The following is a 24,335-nucleotide window of genomic DNA, read 5'->3' as shown; positions in this document are numbered from 1 at the left end:
TCCCCTCCCCTCCCCCCCTCTCTCTCTGTCCGTCTCCCACTCATCACCCAACCCCACCCCCAACCAAGCCATCCCATCATCCATCCCTCATCCATCCCCCACACTCATCCATTGCATAGAAGTAGTATAGTCGTAACGGTCGTCCAGCATTTCGATTGGAATGGAGGGGGGCAGTGTGAAGGGAGAGAGTGTGTGTGTTGACATGGACCGTTGTGTTTTTCCATTTGACTTTGTAGAACAAAAAATCATATAGAGTTCAACAACAGACAGACAAGTCAGAGAGTGATTTTTCTTTTCAGAGTGAGAGGTAGAGAGTGAGAGAGAAAGAGAGAGAAATAGAGAGAACCAGCGCAGACAGGATAAAATGAGATGAAAAGTAAAAAAGGAAAATAAAAACGACATCATGATTAAACAACATATGTATCCCTTCCCCTGTTCCCCCCCAAAAACCAGATTCCGGTTTCTTTTTCGACCACAAAAAACGTCTGCTGCTCTCTCCCTAAACCTCTCTTTCGTTGTGTTGGAGATACACGCAATACGATTCATACATCGGGGATCACCATCCCCGACTTTTCTCCAGTGGCTAACAAATAAAGGGGAGACCTGGTGAAGTGACAAGGTCAAGAGCGATGAGGATTGGAGAATGCTGGGAGGTAGGAGGGTAGGACCAGTTGTGGGGGGCGAATAAGCTTCATGGTACGCGCCGTTTCACATCAGGGTCGGTGGGGTATATTCGATGGTCGGCCAAGTGCCATGAAGTGTGACTGATCTCTGGCGGACAGCATGGTGTTGCGTCCGACGAGTCCAGTCGTCATCCGATCTGCTATCAGATGAGACCGCAGAGGCGGAGGTTCTCCTGGATGATGATATCTGTGACAGTTAGCACCTAGTTGGCACCCGGACGTGAAAAATGAACAAGCTTACCATTCACAGCAGCCATCACGAAGCGGATTTGCGTTGTGTCTGTGGCGCAAGTAAAATGTGTGTAGATCTGCTTGCTCTCGTGCTGGTTCAGGGACACGAAACGGTTGAGGATGTAGTCGCAAGCCTGGCCGTAGTCATCACCACCCTCGTAGTCGGGGAAGTAGTTCTTCATTGGGCTGACAGGGAGCTTCTCCTTAAACCTGTCGATCTTGTTGAGGAAGAGAATGATCGAGGTCTTGATGAACCACCTGGAGTTGCAGATGGAGTCGAAGAGCGTGAGAGCTTCTTGCATGCGGTTGACCGTCTCATCCTCAAACAGGAGCTGATCGTACTCGGAGATAGCGACGAGGAACAGGATGGTCGTGACGTTCTCGAAGCAGTGAATCCACTTCTTACGTTCTGATCTTTGACCGCCGACATCAAACATCCTGTACGTGAGCTCACCAATAATGAAAGTCGTCTCCGTGATACCAGTAGTCTTGACACGGGACCGAAGGACATCTTGGTCGTTGGGCATGTAGTCGGGGGCGGCGATACGGGCGATGTTGTCAAAGTAGCTGGAGTGAATGGGTTAACAATGACTGCACAGCACATTTGCAAGTACAAAGAAACCTACTATCTGGCAGAGTCGTTGAGCTGATACTCTCTTGAGCGCTTGAAGCAGCTCTGGACACCGGCATCTCTCCACAAAGCCTCAATGGCATTGCCAACCTCTGGGGGGAGGACATCTCCCTCAATCTGAGCTGGTTGCATGAAGATGGTCTGGACGTGGTACTCCATGCGGGCATCGGCCAATGGCAACTCCAATGACTCCATCGCCTCGAGAATGACGCGCATCGACTGGACAGTGTTGCTGAAGATGATCTCCTTGAAGGACTCGCGCTCGTCGCGCGAGTAGCCGCCCTCATGGATCAGCTTCATCTGCTTCAAAATAGTTGACTTTCCGGATTCACCAGCACCTACGATTGATGGTTAGCCCCCGGGGGGTACTGATAACAGGGCACCTCGCCGGCGTCCCTCGCGCCATTGGCCGATGGGACGACGACTCAGCGAACAATGGGCCACATAAGGACCCGCCGAGGAGACGATAAAAACTCACCCAGAAGCAACATCTTGATTTCGTTGCGCTGCTGCATCCGATCCCTCTTCAACTGGTTCTCAATCTCCTCGTTCCGGGCCTTGCCCTCCTTCTCCTCTGTGCTCATTCCGCAACCCATCTTGGCTTAGATGTCGATAACAAATCTGATCAAAAAAGAAGGTATGTTTTCAATCGGGGGATATTAATTCGAACGAAGCGGTCTGCTGATGGGAAGAAAACACCACGCGTTAGTCTATCCAGTCGTCGAGAGTTGAGATGATAATTTTACGGTCGCGCGTTTGGCCTGGGATTGCGACTTCTCTGGGCTGGGCAGGGCCGATCGGCCGATTTTTCGTCGCTGCAACTCCCTCTTGTCCTCTGCCACCTTCCCGCGATGACAAAGCCCGCCTCTCTCCCTCTCGACAGCGACAGCGATGGATAACCCTTCGATGTTTACACGATTCGCAATTCAATTCGACGTCGGGCCAGAGTCGCTTTGATGGAGCGCCACGAGAACCCTTGGTGTGGCAGAAGAAAGGCTTGCTTGCTGGCTGTCCTGGGGAAAAGCCATTTTGGGGGTTTGGGGGTGCGGTGTGTGTGGGTGTGTGTGTGGGAGGCTTCACTCACTATTGTTTCCGGACAACCGGCAAACCGTCAATCGAACGGCTATTAGGACTTTGGCTGTAATGAAGAAAAGGGAAAAGGTTGATGGAAAACAACACGCCGCGATGGTTGTTCGAGTCGGGGGTCGGGTTCGGCAGTCAGACAGAAAGGGCGGGTTGGCCTTGCTGTGTGCTGCTCAACTCAGGAATCAGGATCGCGGGAGGGTGTGAGCCGGAGGTCAAAGGAAGAGGAGGAGAGTGGGAGGGTTGGTTCTGTTAATGTGAAGGAAACGCGGAGCCATGCACGCTGCAATTCGAGGGGGACCAGTAGCCCAGCCAATGGCAGCGAATATTTTCTTCGGAGCTTGCAGGAATTATGGGGCCCCCCAAGATCCCTAACTGGCCAGAGCCCGGACATTGTTCCCTTTGGCAAGCAAGCAGCCAGAAAAAATAAAGAATCCCCCCCTGAGGAGCCGGCCCCCTGACCCCCTGTCCAGTCTGAAGCCAGCAACCCTGATGTTACTGAATTACTGATGCTGCTACCTGTTGTTCTACGCCCTCCACCGCCTCATCGATGTCTTTTCTCGCTTCTCGGCTTCGCATCCCAGCCTGCTCTGAGGCTGCCCGCTCAAGAGATCACCTGGAGGCGCGCATTTGACCGAGACCTCCTTCGATCAAAATGGTCTTTTGGGCTTCCCGAAAGAGCAACCCCTGGTAGCACAAGGCACTGGGCAGTGGAGTGGCGCCCGCTAGTGAGAGACGGCGCCATTAGCCGAAACAACTCGCAGATGATGGGATTTTTATCTATCTACCGGGGCTAGCATACACCTACAGTAGCATCATCACGACAACCCCGTGACAGTTTGTTGGAAGGTCTTTCTCAGACCGAGACAAAAAAGAAAAGAAATCGACCCCATCGATGGCGAAACTGATATATTACCGTGACAGCCCCAACCCAATCACCATCTCCTTTGTTTCCCGCATCTCCACCACCAGTTCGCCTTTCCCTTCTGCCGCCCTATTGACCCCTCCTTTGAGCGGTCTTGAAACATCCCCTCCAAGCCCCCAATCGCCTGGCTTCCCGAGAGCCGAGTTCCAGATCGACCATCATCGAGCTGGGTGTTTTGCCCCCGTACTGTTACAAGGCCACCATCCATTGTTGTCAGGTCTGGTTCATCATAACCTCTGAGCTGGCAAAAAAAATAAAAATGAATTAAAGAAAATATCAACATCAACAAAGCCGAAACACGGCAGAAAACGTTGATCGCCAATGTCTGAGACATCTCCGTCTCTGAGCTTATTAGCGGATCGCCAGCCAAACAAACAGCTCCCCTTACATCAAAGCCCATCATCATCCCTCTTCCGCATTTTCCGTTGTCAAAGTTGTCTCTCAAACCGCAGGAATGAACAAAAAAACTCCGGAGTGCCTGCCTGCCCATCATCGTCGCATCATCCCCAATGCCTCGATACCTGCAACCTGCATCTGTTAATCTTCCACATCCACCCCCAATCCCAGGTCCCAATGGAGAACAGTGGATACAAATCTCCAAAAACCATACGACAAAAAAACCACCGGGCCCGTCCGTGACCACGGACTGCCCGTCATTTTTATAAAGACGGTAGACCACTTCGCCCGGCCGCCAGGGAGTACCGCCGGCGTCATGTCCAATTCATTTGTTTGCGTGAATACTGAATCGCGGCCTGCTGCTGCTCGTGAGGTTTATGCAAGTAAGGTAAGGAAGCGCGCGCTCTTCACCGCTTTTGCACACCAAAAAAAGGGTCGAGTAGTTACCCAGGTGGGTGGTAATACCAGTATCAAAAGCAAAACCTTCTTTCATGCTTCCACAACAAACCCGCCCCCATGGCACTGTTCCTTCCCGGCTGTGAAGGTCCAAATGAGATACCACGATACATATATATATATATATGGTTGTCCCAACCTTCTTTCCCTTCTGGAACGTTGGGTGCCCTCCTCTACAACATCGTCATCATCCGTGCACACCAAAACACCTTCCCAATCTACTACAAAAATGTACCTCAGTCAATGCAGTCTTTTGAAACGTTGCCATAATTAGCCGAACACTCAACTATGCGACAGGCAATCGTCCGTCAATCGTCTGTGGCCAACAGCGTTGAATAGGTACAACAGCCATATCTGCAGCCGTTCGCAGCGCCATCCCAAGCCCATTGACGAGGTGTGTTCCGGTTGCTCTGCCGCCATGTTGTATCTCGTAGCACCTTGTATAGCAACAACCTAAACCCCTATGACGAAAGGGCAAAACACAATGCGACGGATCGAGGCCGATAGTAGTGGCCTGGATATGCACATATCCATTGTACGATAATCCTTGCGGTATCTTTCGTTGCCGCAAGAAGTTAGCAACCCCCTGGCACCCCGCTTATGTGATCGACAACCCTCTTGCTGCAGGTGTCCGCTCTCTCATGATCGCGATAGAGAAAGCCGCAGTATCCTCTGCCTATCGACGTTGCCATGCATGAATGCTGTGATGGACACAATAAACAAGGTCCCTATTCTACATCTTTCCTGGGACGAAAATCGAAAAGCTGGCTAGGTATGGTTGCTATCAAATTCCCGATCGCTGGAAATTATCTGTAATTAAAAGATCCAACAGGTCTAGGAAGCCCTCAGACCTGCGCTGGGTGGAACTACTACAATCGACTACCTAGATTGGAGCCCGCCAACCGCGTGGTCTGTGGATCGTGAAAAAAACAACAGAGCCAACCCCCTGAGAGAGAAAAGCTGCTGCTCCACTCCTTTGGTGCCTGGGCAGATGTGAGGAACAGCACGCTGATTCGACCTCCACGATGGAGAAATGCGAGGATGTCATGGAGGGTTCCATCGTCAACCAACTTGCTTCGGCTGCACGAAAGATCCCCGCCGCCTCCCGCAATTACGAAATGTAACTTCAGCTGACAAGAGCCTGGCCGCCGGCGTGACCGCCTGTGCCGCTGCTGCAAAAAAAAAAAAAAAAAAAAAAAAAAAACCGTTGTTACCAGCTACCTGGAATCTGCGTTGTGCACCATGGTTCAAGTTATTTCTTTTCGTGCTGGTTGGCGAACGCCTTTCGAAGCTTTCCACAGGGCCAGCATGCGAGGCGCCCATTGATATTCCGTTTAGATGCATGAAAGGTTGAGCCGCCCAGCTGCCGAGCCAGCTTTAAATTAATTTCGCGTCCCAAGACCCCAGCATCCCCTTTCCGGTTGGCGCTGGCAGTATCAGACGCTAAGATCAAAGAAGCAATCTTCTAGAAGCTGACGTTCGTGGAGACCTCGGGGAGAACTCGTCAAAGCGGTCCTTTTCGTGATGGGATGAAGGCTGCGGCGTGGCAAACAAGGAAGAGGCGTGGGAAATAGGGGCTCGATCTTCCAGGTTATTCTTCTCAGATATCAACCCAAGAACAAGGGAAGTGACGGTTGCGAGTGTTGGGTTTCTCGTTTCATTGACTTTCAGAAACAGTGTTGTAAGGGCCTTGAAGACTCTTTGCCCATGACCGACGCACTATGCTCAAGCTGAAGGGAAGGCGGTCGATATGGGATGAACCTGCAGCTCTCACGGGATGTGTGGCTCCCCGCCGGTCTCGTTCTTGGCACTCCTACGCGCCACACCGCTCAATGCCTGATAGAGACTAGGGTCCCCAGCACTTCAGTTGGTGATCACTTCGGTTGTTGATGTTCTACATGAACAATCCTCTGTAAAAGACTCCAGTTTCGACAACCCTGGCAGCCTCGCGAGCCAGCCTTGCTACTATAACCTGAATAGTGGCATAAAACGACGACATGGCGTCGTCCGCTATTCCGCTAGAGCGTCTCGGAGGCCATGGTATGCCCTTCGTAAACAATGGCGGTGTACTCGGGTCTAATGTGTATAAACAGCGTTCAACCACAGGACCAGTGTAGAGTTGGAGGAAGAGTATGATCGTTTGAGAGATCTGGCTCGGGCAGAGGCAGAGAAGAAGAAGTCATGCTTTGATCGGGTACGGGTTGTCCTCCTATCTCGCGGTAGAATCTCACTAACCACATTGACGACGGCAGGCTCATGAAGCATATGAGCGTGGGGATGGCGCCGAGGCAAAGGCTTTGTCGAACGAGGGCAAACGCCATCAAGCGAAGCAGGCCGAGTATAACAAAAAGGCTGCCGAATTCATCTTCCGGGAGAACAACGCCATGGGCCGGATAGCTGAGGATACCATCGACTTGCATGGTCTGTTTGTTGAAGAGGCAGAGGATATCCTCGAAGCCAGAATCCGTGATGCTCAGGCTCGCGGTCAGTCCCACTTGCACGTCATTGTCGGGAAGGGCAATCACTCAACTGGGGGGGTCCGAAAGATTAAGCCGCGTGTTGAGCAGCTCTGCCGAGAACTCGGTCTCGACTATGCCACAGAGGAAAACGAGGGGCGTATCTATGTTGATCTTGGTGGCAACCGTGTCGAGGCTCCTCCCCCTCTGCCCCCACAGCCAGATGGGCACCAGTCGCACAGCCGTCCCCAGAAGAGACCGCATCGGCCCCGGCCAGAACGGCCCCAGCGTCCACAACGCCCTGAAGAGCCGGAGGACGATGGCATCTTCGGCTGTATCAAGGGCTGTTGTACGGTTATGTAGGGCCAAAAGTTGGAGATGTCGTTTGTTGCCCTGGGGGGGTTTGTGTGTATTGTTGGAATGAAAGTATATGGGATACGATGTGAATGACTGCATTGGAAACACAAAGGAATCTGGGATGTATATCTATATGTCTTTGGCAAGTTGGTCTGTTGGTCTGGTCAAATTCCAGGTCAAAGAGTTTGATGACTGAACCGGGCTGAAGTGGGCTTTTTTTGAGTTGGCTGGTGGCCGCCTCACACTACAGAAAACACAGTAAAAGCTCAACAATTGTTTGAAATCTGTTTGAACATGTCATGACACCTTCCTGCTGCCTGCCGCGCTTGCCACCTGCCGCGCTTGCCATCATCTGTCTGGCACATGATTTTGCACTTTCGACTGTCATTTGTCGATGTTGCAACACGCCCTTCCTACTTCCTCGAGCTGCTTTCCGGTGTCATGTCGCTACAAAGTTGTTGTTATTGATAAGTCCAACACGTTGTTCATGATGCCCATCCTCTACCTCTTCAATACCTAAGTAATAACCATCTTCTAGACTTCACCACTCTTCAGACATCCTTGATGCATTTTGACCGCTACCTCTAGACTCATCTCAACAACCAAAACACACCTCTCCTCTAGCTCAGTCCTAATGCATGTCGTCCTGCCCTCAACAACAACCCGCTTGGTCACCCACCGGAAGCCCTCCCGGCCTCCGCACGGTATCAAACGACAACACCACCCCTTCAACCCAACCATAACGCCCCGCCTCGACTCTCACCACCCCCTCTACTCCCGCCTCGGCCCCAACTCCCTCTCCCGCTAACCCCACAACCCCAAAATGGAAACCCTCTTCACAACCTCCAAGCCCAAACCCCAAATAACCACCACCACCACCACCACCCCCTCCGCCACCCGCCTCGAAATCATTCTCCTCGCCCTCTTCATCCTCTCCCTCGTCCTCCTCCTCCTCTTCATCCTCGCTCTCGCCCTCCGCCGCCAAGTATCCACCTCAACCAACAAACGCCGTCACCACCGCAGCAGCCACCAACCCGACGTCCATGGCCGCGCCTCCTCACCATGTCTATTCAACACGGTCTTCGGCGGCGGCCCACTCCCTCACGAACCCTTGCTGTCTTCTTCTACCTCGTTACCCGCAGACGGGAACGAGAAAACGTCGCTGCTCAACCGCGTCAGAAAGGCAAGCGAGGATCTTGCAGAGGCGGTGCAATACGAGTTGATGGAGCTGGGGAGGAAGGTCTCGGCGCATGGGAGGGCGGTGGTGGTGGGTGCCACCGCGGCGAGGAGGGAGCAGCAGGAGAGGAGGACGGCGAGGGATGAGGAGGTTGGATTGGATGCCGCCGCTGGGAGTGGTCTTGCCGGTCAACAACAGCATGGGTTTGACGGTTGGAGGGATCAAGACTGGGGTTGGGATACGGAGGCTTGTAGTATGGTTGGGCCCAAGCCGAAGCCGAAGCTGGAGACTGTGGTGAGGAGGTCGATTAGTTGGGTGATGGATCGGGGTGGTAGGAGGTCGAGTTATGCTTACTCTCGGGGGTTTGCTTCGCCTTGTAATACTGGGGGATTTAGGCCGAGGATGGGGGTTGGTGGTGGTGGTAGTGGTGGTGGTGGTGGCGGGAGGAGGAGGAGTTTGGCTGTGACGGGGGCTGAGTATGCTGTGTGAGACTGAGAGAAGCTCGTGAGGGCTTTGATTTTTTCTGGAAACTGAAAGAATGGGTAACTTAACATGGTGGAGATGTGTATCGTGAGAGCAAATAGGTGGTAGTGGTTCAACCTATCTATAGATTACGCGCACCTAGAATATGTTTCAGCTTTGCTTTGCCGCGATGTCATATCTCCTGTCAAAGAGATCACCCAAAGAAGCACATGACAAACACCACCATATATAAATGTCGAGAAAATAAGTTCAATCGTCATCTTCTCATTCCCCTCTCCCTTCTTCCTACTCGTCTAAGTAAGGTGATTTTTGACACACACCAGAGAATTTTTGTACACTTGTTTCCCCAAACCACCCATCGCTAACTCGGAATCTCCTTCTCTTCCAGCGCCATTCCTCTCTCTTGCCTCGTCTGTCTTATCTACCCCTCCGTATCGATTGTTTTTGTGGTTCTATTTTTTGCGTGAATTTGATTTGGTGATCTAGGCTTGCTTCCTGATCTCCTTGGCAGCCTGCTTCAAGCTGGAATTGCACTCCTCGTACGCCCGGCCGGCACCGAAGCCGACGCCGACGAAGGCGGGCCACGCCCTGCGCTTGAAGAGGAGGACTGAGAAGACTACGCCGAAGCCGAGGCCGAGGGAGGACTTGATGATGAGGTTGGAGAAGCAGCGGTCCCACTGAACACACGCACACACACACACACATTGTTAGTAACTACCGGTACTGTAGATTGGTGTATAGGTATATTGGGGACGGGGGAGGGGTCGGACCTTCTCGTTGAGGAGGGCTTCGCTGACGGGGCGGGAGACAGCGCGGGAGGTGGGGGATGTCGTCGTCGCGGGGGCGGTGTCAGCCATTGTGATTGTGTGGGAGTGAGTGCTGGAGGTAGGTTGGTGCGGTGGTTAGTTATTGAGGGGTTGGTGGTGGTGGTTGCGGGGATTGTGAATTCTCAATGCAAACATGTGAGGAGGAGCTTTGGGGAGCTTGGTATATCGTACCTTGGAAGCGATTGACTGGTAATTCCTACAATGGAGTAAGTATACAGAGGACTGACTATAACGAGTGGAGGTGGGGAGGAGTACAGGTAAATCAATACCTCAACTTTTTGTGAGATATGCTGTTGTTCGGCAAGTACGTCAGTGGTGTGTGTCGGCTGAGTTGATTGAAGCTATTTTGTTTTTGGCACACACCCGCCGGGTAACAAGGACGTCGTTGCCAAGAACTGGGCTCTCGATGCGGTTCGCGTTAATGGCTCCCTGTCCCCGTTGTCTCCCGAAGGCGGTGAGGGAGCTTTGGGTGGGACGGTGGTTTGGTGGTGAGCGGAATGGACGGCAGAATTTTGGGATTTTTTTGGCAGAAAGTTTGGGGAGCAGCTGCATCTGCGCGACGTGGGGCCTGGTCGCATTTCGGAGGGAGCTTTTGCTGGAGAGAGCTCGATGGCGAAAAAGAAACTGGGGAGCATTTTGCGACAAAAGATGAAATTATAGGGTTCTTTTTTACTTTTGATAATCAACAATGAAGGGTCAGGCCATGGTACGTTTTTACAATTCGCAATGTTCCAAGGCGCAGCCCTGAGTAACAATCGCAAAGACAGGCGAAGCAGCCCTGATCAGGGCTGTTCAGGCATTCCACAAGGACACCAACATCGAAACACTACCAGAAAGACTCGAAAACATCTGGGATATACTATCAGAGCACCATGGAGGAAACTTTCACGCCGCCGAGGAAATGCTCTCGCGATCACTCCTAAAGCAAATGGTCGGGAAGACTGAGAATGCCGAAAAAGTGCGACGATACTCTCGAACATGGGACGTCTTGGGTGCCGTCTTTCAGCGCACCCCTCTCTTCTCCCTAGCAAAATCGCTGGCGGACTGGAAGTTCATCGGCATATTACAACAGACCTTGCGCGAGCTACGAGACATCGCGGTTGATGCAGGATTTAGGCTGGACGAGATCGAAGATGTAGAAATGACCGACGCCCCAGGCCCAGGAAGCCCATCACCCTCCAGGAAAAGAAAACGGACAGAGACGCTTGTGTTCGACATAGTGGCGCAACGGACAACATCGGGGTGCTTACTGGCTGCGAAGGCCCTTCTTGAAGCGCTCAGGATACTGCTGGCTCGATGCGAGACCAAGCTGAACGATGGACCACCAACACACCGGATGGGCGCTGAGCACGTCAAGTCATTGTTTTCATTGTCAGCGACCGATGCGGCTGAGATTCTCGGGCCAATACTGGACTTGTGCATTGCGGCTCATACCTGCTTGGATGATGCCTCGTACAGAGAGGTGTCTTCATGGCTGTCTACCGTCAGTTCTATCTGGGCCTTGCACCTACAAGGCCCAGGCGATGCTTTAGAGGTTGCGGCGCGTTTGGCTTCTTCAGCAACCCTTCTTCTGGGGATGTTGATGGATGTGGCAGACCTAGGTTCCCGCAGAATCCAAAGTCCTACCAAGGAACGCTGGGCAAAGGATCTTCGTCGGTTCTTGTCCCGTAATCTGATGCTTCCTGCCAGGGCGGCTTTCCTCAACAGGAATGACCGGTCAGTTCTCCAGAGAGCTGTTGAGGCCTGTTCTGCTGGACCACCCCCACGCTTTATGCGTCGTCCATCCTCATCCTTTATGACTTTCCCAGTCATTTTTGACTTGGTTGGCCAGTCTCCGCGTGAGTTTGGTGGTAACACCTCCATCAAGGACTATGAAACATGGGTCCAGGCGGTGTTCGATACCATGCTCACGACTTCAAAAACCATCCCCCACCTCAAGGGTCAGGTAGAAAGCGAGGGCAAGTCAGCGATGCGGAGGGTTTTGGAGGTGGCAACATACCGAGACGAAGCTCTTTCCGCGGAGAGCCTCCGGCTGGTGTGCAAGGAATTTGCCCTTGGCGAGCGTAACAATGATTGGGATATACTTTTGTCCATCGTAAAACTCAACCCCGATGCGTTTCTGCTCTCGGAGGACGGAAAGGAGCTTCTGAACCAGATTCTGGAAAAGACGAAAGGTTCAAATTCTTTGACTGATGAAGACCGGGAGGTGGCTGTCGAGTTCATTGCCCTCCTTGCCGAAGGATATGCCCAAGCCCGCGACTTGTCTTCGTTTGTCAAGACCTGGCTTCATTACCTCGATTCTCCCAAATCCGAAGGGAAATTGGACCCCCTGTGGGCACAAGAAGAGCTAGCGGGTACAGTCGCGTCTTTGGTGCAATTTTCTCTAAATGCCAATCAGCTTGCGGAGTTGGTAGCATGGCTGTCGGAGCAAGAGGCAAGCGCGGCAAGGGTTTTCCTTCTTGAGGCTCTTTCTAGGGGTGTTGCTCGCGAGGAATTTATTGATGCGGCAAACATGAAGATTTTTGATGCTATCATGGCTCAGAAGGTCTCCAAGAAGGATGCCCTTCTCATCTCTGCTTGCCGTTGGAGTGATGCTGCCCGGACTCTCGCTGAGGGCACGCTTGAGGAGGCCGGTCGGGTTTGGTCACGGGTCGACTCACACCTAAAGAGGACTTTGAAGAAGTCGGGGGTGGATGGGGAGGATACCTTTGCTGCGTTCGAGTGCTGTGTCGCTGCTTGGCTGTCAAACTATCCTGAAGGTGCCGATGAGGAGGAAACGTCTAGATTGGTCTGCTCCTTCCTTGGGAAACTTGAGGAGGATGCGAGCTCCGAGTCAAGGAGACGATATATCTCTTGGATTCTCGAGGAGGAGCCTCGTCTTGTCAGGTGTGGATTCTATGACCTTCATTTCTGGCTACTTTGCTAACTGTTCACAGCATGGTCGTTGACAAGACGGGCAAAGTACCAGATATCATTCTGTCGCTTGTCAAGCCCACACCTGGGGGTGACTCGGCTGGTTTGCGTCATGCCGCCACAGTTGGCAAAGTTCTGTTGAAGGAATGCGATACTGGAAACCAGAAGCTCACTGGTAAGCTGGCTCAGCCTTGTTGTTAATGACACATTCTAACGTCAACAGATACTCTGATCGACACCGTCATCAAAGTGATTGAAGAGTCTGAGGCCGGGACGTTTCAACCATCAACCAAGGATGCTGTTCTGTTCCTGCTCAATGCGCCTATGGAAATCCTTAGCCGCAGCCAGCGGGAAGCCACGATGAAGACGTTGATCAGCCACGTTCCACGAGCCTCGAACAAGGCGGGACCACTTGGGGTAGACTACTGGGAGCCAGTGCTCTCCTTGATGGTCAAGCTAATGAACGAGCCAACCTTCTATGAGGGGATGAGCTTCAGCCATTTGGAAACTGTTGGGGCAGGTCTTGTTTCAACGACGGGTGATGATGCCGAAGTTCAGCGCCTCTTCTCTTTGCTGTACGACCTGGCTGTGTTGACTATCCGACAAATGGCAAGCGGAAACCTTGATTCGAGGGAGAAGACATACCTCTCTGATGCCAAGGCGGTGCTTCAGGAGAAGGCAGCTGATGGCGATACTGTCGTGCGTCTCGTTCTTTTGCGCGCCTTTCTCGCGACTGTCCAAGAGTCCAAGACTGCCCCAAGGCTGGAGAGGGCTGGTCTGGACTTCAGCGGCCTTGGAGATGACCTATTCCAGATGGCTTCATCCGTTGTGACAGCCGGCAGATGGCGTGGAAAGAAACTACTGGCTCTACTGTTCGCGTTGTCTGCTCTTGACAGTATGGGACGCGATTCTGTCAAGCAAGCGGTCGCCTCTGCCATAAAGCCACTCATCAAGACTAGCGACAAGCTAGTTGACGAAGGCATCCAAGCTGGTTGGTCCATCCGCATGTTCTTGGCAGACCACTTCCTCGAATCCCTCGAGTCCCCGTTCCAAATCGAGCTCGACATGGAGATTTCTGAGTCTGGCGAGGTCATCAAGTCCGCCATCGAAGTCCCAGTTCTCCGCAAATACGTCGACGCCGTAGTCCGCCACGCCGACGAACCCATCAAACTCCACTACCTCAAAGACCTCCTCCTCACCAACCCTCCCAGCCGAAACGAACTCCTTGGCCGTCTCCTCATCATCGACCAATTAATCCACCACCTCAAGGGTTCTAAGCCATCCTCTTCCTCCTCCGAATTCGACCTCCCCCAAGCCCACGCCATCCTCACCAAATCCCTCCCCGCCCTCACCACCCTCCCGCACATAATCCAAACAACCAAAACACTTTTGTTTCTTCTCGACCACTCAACAATGAAACAGTTCAACATCGACCTCACCCTCTCCCGCGTCTCCCTCCTCGCCAACTCCTCCTCTTTCCAGACCCTCCTCGCTTCCCAATCTCAACTCTACCTCCCTTTGTGCTCCCTCCTAGAAGTAGTGATAAAACGTCACCGCCACCGCCTCGAGGGCCACTTCCACATCGTCCTCTCCCCCCTTCAGGACCTTCTCCGGTTACTCCTCTCCAAGTGCGACTCCTCCCCACAGTGGGAGAAGAACGCTCAGCGATTCTCCCGACTCCTCACGCTTATCTGTGAGCCCACTGCAGCTACCACCGCGCAGACAAATCACACTGTCCTCGAATCGGAAAAGGACAGGGCGAAGAGGTATGCGGGGCAGTACATGTATTTGGTGTTGATGCAGTACATCAAGTGCCAGCTGGAGTATGTTGCTCCGCCGCACGCGATTAAGGAAGTGCTGGAGAAGGAGGGGATGTATGCTATCATTAGGATTACGAGCCAGGAGGGGTTGAAGATTATGAGTGAGGGGATGGATGGTGGGGGGAGGGTGGTGTTTAAGGAGTTGTGGAGGAGGTGGGAGAGGTTTGGGAAGTGGACTGGTGTGTAGTGTAGGTTTGTTGCGGGAGAGGGAGTTGATGGAAAATGTGCATACCTGGTTCTGTTGTTCATATGGGTGTTATGCAGAAGGAAGTTCGTGTGTGTTTTATATCATTTCATGCGTGTGGCGATAAAGGATAGACGTGCCAGGTTTCTGTCGGTGTCCATTGACTATCATGGAACTTCTATCCACTTTCTTTGACACATTTTGATTATCTTTTGACACTTTTTGGGTTATCTCTTGAAGCCCACAGACCATCTTTCAAGAGGTATTAACCACCCGTTAAAGCCTAGTGATTGTCTTTATATCCCCTTTAACTATGTCTTAATACCTTGAAACTGTCTTCTAACCCGACTTGTTTATCCTGAGAGGATTAAACTGCTTTATCCACTCTTAAAGGCTTGCCCATTCTCCGTATTTCCCGCTCTTGCAACGCTGGCCTGTCTGATAAGGGTATTGGCACTGAAATCCATCCTACTGCCAAATTCAGCACTGCTACCTCTGGTTGACCCTCCCTGGCAACTCTGCCTCCTCTCGATAACCCCCCTCCCGCTCCCCCATCTCTCAACCATCTCCTGCACCCGGCTCACATCGTCACCCTCAGTCTTTATTGCTATATCAAGTATCTCTTATACCCTTTTTGAACCCCATACATTTATTTGCGTACAGGATTTTTCTCTTGCTCCTCTTCCATGCCTCCTCCTCTTCTTTTTCTCTCCTTCCCCTCTCCTCCCCCTCTCCTCCTTCACCTCCTCCTCCTCTGCTCCCCCCTCGTCATATTTGGACTGCTTCGAGCTGTCGAAACCAGCGCTGACGCGTGTGTGTATCAGTCGATCGGATATTGAAATCGGCACCGCCTCTGCCAACTCTGAACGGGTTGTTGGCTCCCTGGCCAACCTGACCACAGCTTTCGCGCTGCAACACCATCTGGCCGGCAGGTCCATCACCACTGTCTCTGGCTGACACTTCCCACACAGCCCCGTCTCCTCTTGGTGTTGACAGGCAACGCGACGTAATAGATAGGAAGCGTGCGGTCCAAGTAGTCTGAGCAAGCGTGTGAGGAAGAGACTATCTCGTGTGGTGGAAAAGAAGTGGAAGCCCAGTAACACCCTGTGGCCCACCATGGTGTGTATCGCACAAATCCTGTCAATCCCCCTCCTAAACCGCGCTTTCAAGATATCGACCACGATTTCATCCCTGCCCCTTCTCCCTCAAACTCACAGCGATTGCTCCCTCCCCGCATCAAGCATCTCCTGCACCCTCTCCAAAATCCCACATGTCGTCGTCGTGAGCGAACGCTATTATCCACCGTTGGCTCACGGCCATATCCCTACCTAGGTTGGTATTCTTTCATCCGTCGTCCTGAACTGGTATGAGCTGTCGAAGCAGGGCGGAACGTGAATACAACGGTTGATTGGACCTGAGCGGCGGGCTCTGAGAGGTTGGCATAGTTGGATTGTGCGTTGATATCGATGTGATGGTGATAGTGCTGTTGTTTCTGTTGTTGTTGCTGCTGGTGCTGGTGCTGGTGCTGCTGCTGCTATGTGGCGTTGGTGGTGCTGCTGTTGCTGTTGCCGAGGTTGGAGGGCTTGATTGCTTCTATAGCAACACAGGTTCGCCCTTTGAAAGCGCAACCCGTTTGTCCACAGTATGTGGGTATGGCCCAGTCTCCCCTCCTTCAATGGTAAAGCCCTTGTGTTGAACCACCTGAACAAAGATAAGACGCAGTTGAAGAAAAAAAGTGTGATTTATTCGACTTAGCTGAAGAGTCTTTGGTTTGTTGATAAAGACCGAAAGACAAGACTGGGGGGAGAAAATAACAAGTTTGTGCTTAAGATCGCGCCAGTAACGCGATCTCAAAAAGGCAAGGGCAAATCTGAGACAGGTCCTCCTTCCTTGAAAAAGTAACCCTTTAAACTGGGTGCTGGATGTGGAGGAAGGCACCGACCTGGTTGTGACTTCTCTTGATACTTGGGTGGGCAGATGGGTGTCTGAAGAGGAAAGAGCTAACTTTGGACAGGAAGGTACAACCTTTAGCTGTATAAAAGGGGAGCCACACTAGAGTGCGACAGCAATATGATGTTTTGCAGATATTCATGTGGTACTTGAGGTCCTAGAAATAACTTATAAAACGTAATTCCTTAACCTGAGGAAGCTTTGAATGGAGGCTATTGTAAGCATCAGCTTCATGAACATAGATCTAATAGTTTACATCGTACGAAAGGCTATAGACTCATAGTAGCACTTCTGTACCGATTCTGTCAAATGAGCTCTAGATCTCGTCTATGATGCTGTTGCCATAGCCACAAGACACCCCCCCCTCCCTTCCCTCATCCCCTCCAAGAATCACATCATCCTCTGACGTACTACAAACACAACTAACTCCCTCCCCTTTCCCAGACATTCACGCCATCCTCACCTTACCCAGGCAATACCAAACCGAACATCCACCCCCTCAAACATTAATATATCCCCAAAGTCCAAACCCCAGGGTCCATCTCATGTACCCCAGATTCCTCCCATGTGTCCCGGTGACACAACCCAGACACCATCCACATCATCTAGGACATACTCCAGATCGTGTAACACAAGTCCCAAGTCCAAGGGCACGGATTGTCCGCCCTCACCAATTGACCACTTTAAAAAAGTCTCAGGGGAACAATCCCCTTTCCTTCCCCCCCCACAAAAAAAAAAAGGTGTTGTTGAAAATATTTCTTCACTATTCTTACACACTACAAAAATATCCGCTGCTGCCCAGTTCTTGTAACAACAAGTCCGTTTAGGTCGCGATGCATGCATGCCATCCTAAAATTCTCTTCCTCTACCTTGATGTGTTGTTCAATCCAATGTAACACACCATCACCATGCCTCTTCCCTCCCAACCCCTCACAAAACTCCCAAACAGTGCGCCTGCTTTATCTCCCCGTCCAGGAAATCCAAGAATTATTCCCCTCCCCTCCCCTCCCCACTGGCGTGTGTACAGCAGCTGTAGTGTATGAACAATGATGTATGCAAGTGATGTAAAAGTGGTTGATCCCACCCCACTAAACTTTATTACCGGAACACCTTCCCCAATGCAGTTATGAAATCCTGCTCTTCTCTTGCTGAATGATGAAATGCCATGCCCATCAATGCCGCCCCCCTCCGAAAAAAAAAACCGGCTTCTCGAAGCTCAAGAGAAGAAAGCAAAAAAATTCGCCAATGATGCAAGCCTCTCCCACCCTTTCGGATTTTCGAACCAAACGAAAATTGAAGGTCCTGGTATGTTGGAAAACAAGTTGCTGGCGGCAAAAAGAAAATGTCGTAGCTGGGTGGATAATGCTCGCTCCCAATGGTGCCAAAAAAAAAAAAAAAAAAAACCGCCCCAATCCGTCGCTATGCATGCGGCAATTGTGAAAACAGAGAGAGAGAGAGAGAGAGAGAGAAAGAAAAGTTCGTGTGCGTGTGCGTTATGCATCTGTGTTGTTGAGTCGTCCAATGGCCAAGCCCCCGAGATGTGAGAGCCACCAGCCATTCAGCAGCCATCGGGCTGCTGCGGGATGCGTGGGGTTCCGAGGCGGTCTGTCGAAGCGGTGCTCGCCGCAGCAAACTCCAAAGTGTCCGAAAACCCCTCAGCCCCCCCGACAAAGAGTCATTCGAGGCGTGGAGGAGGCTCGTCGGTATGGTCGCTCGCTTTTCGGAGTTTGAAATTCTGGCCGAAGCGGTGGCTGGGCAGAAGGTCCACTGCAATCGCCAAAGTATTGCGCCCCCGGCATTCAGGTCTTTCGAGCCCCAAAGACGTTGGTGTATGGTCTTGGCATGGTGATGTGGACCTTGATGGCATCCCGCGGGAGCGGTTCATTGATGACATCGGGCGGGTTGGTGCCACTGCCGTGGTAGATAATTTTTGGTTGCCGCCACCGTCTAGAACAGCAGCAGCGCCGATAGCGGCGCCGTGTTCAGCAGCTGACAGGAACCCATCTGGCTGGAACTCCATCCGGACCAACCTCGTACGGCTTCGTGCTAGGTTTTCGGGGCGGCAGAGCCCACCTTGCCCGGCCCGGCCGTTGGTCGTCCAGCTTGCCCCGTTTGCGCATGGCCATCTCCATAACAGCAATGCGGATGAAGTCGGGGTTCTCGCGCATTTCCCGCTGGCGTGGTCCAGGCATGGGGTACTCGGGGGGCGTCGGCTTGACCTGTTGCTGTTGCGATGTGTTTGATGCCGAAGATGGTCCTACTGATGGGTAGGGAGAGCGGCCAGGAGAAGGTCCACTTCGCGCTCGGTGGACCTTGTATGTTTGCATCTGAATCGATGCCGTAAATGTTCGTAGGGCGGGACCATTGGTGATAGACTGCGGCTTCTCGAGTCGCGCAGTTGTCGTCGGGTTGAGGTAGCGACGCAAGGCTGCGGTTGGCTCTTCCTCAAGTGGAGGTGGCCTGCGCTCATCAGTGTAAGGGACCTGCGGGTCGATGGTGAGAATAGACCTGGTGAGAAAGTCTTCTGGTGGGATCGATGTGAAGTTCAGGTTCGAGAACGACTTGGCGGCCTGGCGCAAGGCGCGCAACGAAGCGGTCAGATTCGACTTGAATGCGGCCTTGAAAGGCGATCGCGAAACCTTCTTGTCTTGGGTTTCAGCCTTGTCCTCGTCAAAAACGCTGAAATCCAACTGCTCAACCGCCACCTCGGGCGATGAGAGCGGGTGAGACAAGACCTCCTCCGGAGGGGAAGCAACGGGGGTCAAGGAACGCCGAGTAGGCTTGACACTCCGCCTCCTAATTGGTGTCCGGGGAGATTCCAAGGAAGAAAGTGTATCGGTAGCGTAAGAGTTGCAAAGAGATGGCATAGACTCCAGAGAGACAGTCCTCGTCGACAGAACCGAACCCATCGAGCTCTCGCAATAAGACATGCTGTCTGACTCCGCCTCGAGATCCTCGGGTGACATCAGCAGCAGATCTAATGGACTCTTGCTCAAGGACAAGCTGAGTTCCTTCTCGGATTCTTGGGCTCTCTCGATGATGGACTCAACAGTCATGCGCTTCTCCATCTTGGCCTGCCTCACACTCCTGGTCTGCCTAGGCGGTGGAATGCTCGTGATGGCAAGCAGCGCAGCCACAGATGGCGGAATGACATCTGGTGAGTGTCCATCCTTGGGACGGTGCGACGCCGAGTTGTGCCTTCGGTCGCCATGGTGGCGATGTGGTTTTTGGGGACGAAGGGTATCGCGAGACTTTGGTCTGGATGGAATCTGAACAGGAGTCGATGGGGTTATAGGACGAGAAATCGTAGTGGTTGTTCGAGGAGGGCTCAGGGCAGAGGACCCAAGGCGACTGGTCTCTCTTCGCTTGGAGGGCATGGCGGGAGCGGTAACACGGCTGCTGTTGCTGACGGTAACTGGTGTAGGATGTTGAGGGAAGCGTTCATATTCCTCAGCTATGGTACGGATGGACGTAGGTGTAGGCGCAGGCGCAGAAGAAGAGGATCGAAGGTGGGAGGTGGGAATAGGTGTAGGTGTAGGTGTAGATTTAGGTCGAGGTTGGGGCGGCGAGGCGTGCCTGGAAACAAGATAGGAACGTGCAGACATCATACTGTCGAGTTGGCGGCCCTTGGCATTAATAGCACACGACAAAGAGACCCTGAGGTAACGAGGTACCACTCCAGCTGGCCGGACGGTGCGGATCGGCTTCGCAGGGCATTCCCGGCTAGACCGTATTCAGGAACTGACCTGCTGCCCTGTGGTCGGCGACCAACAGAAGGCCAGCGAATTCCAGGGCTTGTCAGCGCTGGATGCCACGACACACGGGAGACCCTGTGATGCGGTCCAATGTCTCGCGTGCCAGCAGCGAAACGAGTACGTAAAAGTACGTAACGAGAAGGCCCAAAGATCCACTGTCTTGAGCTGCCTTGGACCCTAGCTGCTGCTTTTCTTCGGAGGCTTGCGCTCCAACGTTCCGTCCCCCAGGAATCAAAAGATATTACCAAGCCGGGACTTGAATTTGCGGTGCAACGGTGATTTGGCTCAAAGGCTGCGGAGCCGGCGGGATGTCGAGCCGTTGGGATCGAAAGTTGGCGGTTTTGAGATAGAAGCCTTCTGTCGTCACTGTGTGGACAAGCTGAGGGGCGGCAGATGGATGCAGGTTGGCTCAGGTGGGTGCTATGCAAGCGTGGTCCCCGGTCTTCTGGGGAATATCGAACGGGTCCCTGAGTCTAAGGTAGTTGCCGAAAATGGACAGGCTTCGATTACAAACTTTCTAGCAGATGCAGTATTCGGAGGTGTAGATTGAGCGAGATATCCGTATGTGTTTTTCTTCGGTCTGTATATGATCAAACATAGGTAGAAAGACAACTAGGTTGAAACGCGTGGCGGGCTGCGGCTTGTTATATACTCTCAGGTATTAGCACGGCGGCGGTTGTCAGATGGCTGGCGGCAGCGGTGGTGGAGTCCCTGATAAGGACCGTTTCCAGTTGGGAACTGCCTGCCCGGGTCGGGTGTTGTGTTTGCTGGTTTGCTGCCCACGCATGCCCAAGCACTCCAAGATACGGAGGAGGTCACACCCACACTTTTTGAATAGAGATCGCTGGGCAACCCCAACATCACCCAAAACCAAGGGGGTCGACGTAGCGGGCGCATTCTGAAGCACACAAGCCAGCAGCTGTGGTCAGACAGGCACACAGGCACCGCTCGGAACGCCTCACTCACCGCTGACAATTCCACCTGTTCACGGATGTGGGGGTTTCGTACAACTTCCGTCACAAACGACAGCAGACGGCTGGGAGAGCAGGGCACCAATTATACATATTTCTACCAGCTACATGTCATTGATAAGGATCAAGGCTCACCGCATCGTGAAGGCTGCCACGGCAGGCAGTGAGACATCATAGATAAGAAGTATTGATGGTCTCTTCGGAAAATAACTGGCGATAACACTGATCGGATTTCGAACCTCGCCGGAAGGCAAAAAGCTTCGTGAAACGTCGTTTTAATATGCATACAACGACATCAACCTGCACATAATAGACAACTTCACGGATAGATATCTCCAGACGTGGGCTTCTTGAATTTACACACACGCCGTCGTGGTGTGTAACACAGAGAACTCCCACGTCTGCCAAGACGATCAGCCTCTCTAGCAGCCCGCCTTCCTATCTCGGGCTTGCTTAATCACTGGGCACACATGATTATCTTTTGGTGACTCCTCATCAACTGCTCCCTCGTCTAACAGCTTGAGCCTGTTTTTGGCAGTTTGGACAACTGGATGGTCTGGTATGGCATTTTATTCCATAGGGCAAATGGACACGATGTTACAACGGGGTCGTCGAATAAGCTGCCCGGGGTGCCCCAGGTGCCTCGGCAGCCAAAACCTTCTCGAAGAAGAGTCGAACCCCGAAACTCCACCTTCTAGATTTCGGGGATTTGATTTCCCCATCAAATCCACGACCATTTCGGCATCCTCGGACGCTCGTTTGAGATGGCGATGTTTTTTCTTCCAGCTTCACAGTCTGTCGGCGATAGGATCAAACCGGACGGAATTTTCTGCCGTCATCGTCCATATCCGCCATATGCACCTCGATCAATCAAGACCACATGCTGATACCACACCTTATCGAGAGCTAAAGGCTTGTTATTAATCCGGAAAAGGCCACAGGACGCGTGGGGACTAAACTTGAATGCGGGGTGCATCAGCCCGTCCGCGATACCATGACGATCGATTCGACCAGGGGTGGTGCACCGTCTGCGCGCTTGTGAGTGACTTTTTTGGTGTCCCTCTTCTTGGCTTTCCGACTTGTGATATCGACGAACGCCTATCAACGAAGAAAGCCTTTTGAACGTCACCCGCTGACACAATATATCAGGTGACCCCAAGCCAAATCACTCTCTGTATCACCAATTCCAACAAGACAACACATCCATCAGGTACATTTAAACAACAAACTCCATCCCAGTTGCCCCTCCAAGCCAAATCCACCCCACGAACACAACGTGACATGGCTCAACGAGGGACATCCCAAACTAACAACTCCAAGAGAATTGGCTTTCCTGCCCACAACCCTCCGCAAAACCTAATCTGGACATCCCGCCGCTTACACCATCCCACGAACCTGCCGAACCTCCCTCTACGCGAGCAAAAGGAACCGAAGAATCAAGCAGCTACTCGTCGCTACAGACACCATGGGAACAAAACGTCCGTTTGCCCGCCGACATGCCACCCCAGATGCCTGACGCTAGGGCAAGGGACGTACGTTGGGCTGCAAGAAAAACGCAAAAACAGACGATACCACCAACCTCCCTCCCTTCCCCCTCCCCACGCACATGCGGCTGTCGTATCGTGTTTCAAAAAAAAAAAATGTTCGATGCCTTCCTGCAAACCACGGTGAGTGGTGAAGAGGGGGCTCCACATGCGCATTTTTGTGTCCGAGAAGACTTCTACGAAACCTTCCAATTTCCATCATCTCCACTTTTTTATTTTTCGGATTGGTTTGTGGAGTTTTTCCCAAATTCAATAACAGAGTGAACATGTTTTGATGTTATCGTCCTTCTGCTTTGGTTGACCGAGTCCATCCGTTTATACCCGCTGATAAAGCATAGTTGACAGACTGCCTCTTTGGGGAGACCTATCACGACAATATCAGGTGGTGTGTGTGTACGTGTGCTCTTCGGCAGTACCAAGAGAAAATATCAGGCCGCCAAGAGGGGGGAGTAAGCCTGATTATTCTCGTTGCATACCAACAGTGTGCATGGGTAGGGGTTGAGAGGATCGGGGAGGAATAGGCGGGATCTGAGGTGAGAAGGTGGTGATGTTTGAACCTTGATGACCGGCCGAGTTTCGTTGCAGCGAAGGCTTCGAGAAGGTCGGCAGTTGAGTTTGGATAAGGTTAAGTGAGACAGAGTTGTTGTGACTTTCCTTATGGAGTAGTCTATTCAGGGGGCTGCCAGGGCTGATCACTACCTGCTTTATACGGAAACTACTGACTGAAGCCAAGCCGGAAAACTGCTTGAAATCTGTTACAGCTGGTGGTTTACTACAAGCAAAGAAGTGGCCGGATATTGATTTGTAAATGCTGTTGCACATCAGAGTAAGCACTGAAAGCCTTCAGTCATTTGGAAGTCTCTCAAACTCGGGGAAAATATCTCAAACTCGGAGAAAATATCTTCACCACCACAGGGCTGTCTTGAAGCCATGACCGGCCACAGTCACCCCTCAAGTGTGAGCGAGAAAGAAAGCTCACTGCATACACTAGATCGATTCTGACCTTGACAATCACAAAAGAACAAAGGTGCCTGCTTACCCAAATTAACATTTTTTGCAAGTTCTCCAAAGAATCAGAACCCAACGACTGCTAGACCACTTGCTTCTCGAACAGTCTTAGCCCATATATCAACACCACCCAAAACTTTACACATGCCATTGCTTTCAATGCTCTTCATCCAAATTACTTGCGGCCCCTATAAACACATTTGGCTGTATATTAAGACTTAAACACCAAACTTGATTTTGGAAACAAAGGCAAGGTAAATACTCCAGATAGCTAGTTTGTGAAACCAAGACCGCAACTACCTAGAACAGCAGCAGAACAATATCAAACCTCAACTCTACCAACGTTTCCACCCACATGAAAACTACTCACCATCCTCTATTCCAAATACCAGTAGCAACCCCTGAAAGCGGATGGGTGAACGGGCACAGGAAACTCCCACGTTTCATCGCCGAACATGTCAGACCCTTATTCCCCTACCCGAAGC

At 52.1% G+C, this 24,335-nt stretch overlaps 6 protein-coding genes across 6 annotated transcripts; 2 read left to right on the top strand and 4 right to left on the bottom strand.

Annotated features, from left to right (window-relative positions):
- Nucleotides 1-126: 126 nt before the first annotated feature.
- GPA1 (guanine nucleotide-binding protein subunit alpha) lies at nt 127-3,020 on the bottom strand. The gene is made up of 5 exons (XM_062915786.1): nt 2,630-3,020; nt 2,024-2,226; nt 1,541-1,883; nt 925-1,481; nt 127-870 (listed from the first exon to the last, which is right to left on the bottom strand). Exons 2-5 carry the CDS (start codon nt 2,139-2,141, stop codon nt 827-829), a joined length of 1,062 nt encoding a protein of 353 aa, XP_062761784.1. The 5' UTR covers nt 2,142-2,226; nt 2,630-3,020; the 3' UTR covers nt 127-826.
- A 3,382-nt stretch (nt 3,021-6,402) lies between these two features.
- Nucleotides 6,403-7,224, top strand: QC763_707960 (uncharacterized protein; the record flags this gene model as incomplete). The annotated part of the gene is made up of 3 exons (XM_062915785.1): nt 6,403-6,445; nt 6,499-6,599; nt 6,658-7,224. The coding sequence occupies 3 exons, from the start codon at nt 6,403-6,405 to the stop codon at nt 7,222-7,224; spliced, it is 711 nt and encodes a 236-aa protein (XP_062761783.1).
- Nucleotides 7,225-8,322: 1,098 nt separating this feature from the next.
- Nucleotides 8,323-9,138, bottom strand: QC763_707955 (uncharacterized protein; the record flags this gene model as incomplete). Its single annotated transcript, XM_062915784.1, has 3 exons — nt 8,323-8,684; nt 8,750-8,867; nt 9,099-9,138. The coding sequence occupies 3 exons, from the start codon at nt 9,136-9,138 to the stop codon at nt 8,351-8,353; spliced, it is 492 nt and encodes a 163-aa protein (XP_062761782.1). The 3' UTR covers nt 8,323-8,350.
- Nucleotides 9,139-9,360: 222 nt separating this feature from the next.
- Nucleotides 9,361-10,107, bottom strand: MIC10 (Mitochondrial inner membrane organizing system component; the record flags this gene model as incomplete). The annotated part of the gene is made up of 2 exons (XM_062915783.1): nt 9,649-10,107; nt 9,361-9,555 (listed from the first exon to the last, which is right to left on the bottom strand). Exons 1-2 carry the CDS (start codon nt 9,733-9,735, stop codon nt 9,361-9,363), a joined length of 282 nt encoding a protein of 93 aa, XP_062761781.1. The 5' UTR covers nt 9,736-10,107.
- A 133-nt stretch (nt 10,108-10,240) lies between these two features.
- Nucleotides 10,241-14,767, top strand: QC763_707930 (uncharacterized protein). Its single transcript, XM_062915782.1, has 4 exons — nt 10,241-10,411; nt 10,469-12,591; nt 12,642-12,793; nt 12,842-14,767. Exons 1-4 carry the CDS (start codon nt 10,394-10,396, stop codon nt 14,623-14,625), a joined length of 4,077 nt encoding a protein of 1,358 aa, XP_062761780.1. The 5' UTR covers nt 10,241-10,393; the 3' UTR covers nt 14,626-14,767.
- Nucleotides 14,768-18,554: 3,787 nt separating this feature from the next.
- QC763_707920 (uncharacterized protein) lies at nt 18,555-20,180 on the bottom strand (the record flags this gene model as incomplete). The annotated part of the gene is made up of 1 exon (XM_062915781.1): nt 18,555-20,180. The coding sequence occupies one exon, from the start codon at nt 20,178-20,180 to the stop codon at nt 18,555-18,557; it is 1,626 nt and encodes a 541-aa protein (XP_062761779.1).
- Nucleotides 20,181-24,335: the final 4,155 nt, after the last annotated feature.

Source organism: Podospora pseudopauciseta (genome assembly GCF_035222475.1).
Source record: "Podospora pseudopauciseta strain CBS 411.78 chromosome 7 map unlocalized CBS411.78m_7, whole genome shotgun sequence".
In the NCBI taxonomy this organism is placed as follows: Eukaryota; Fungi; Ascomycota; class Sordariomycetes; order Sordariales; family Podosporaceae; genus Podospora; species Podospora pseudopauciseta.
This window is presented reverse-complemented; position numbering and strand designations above follow the sequence as displayed.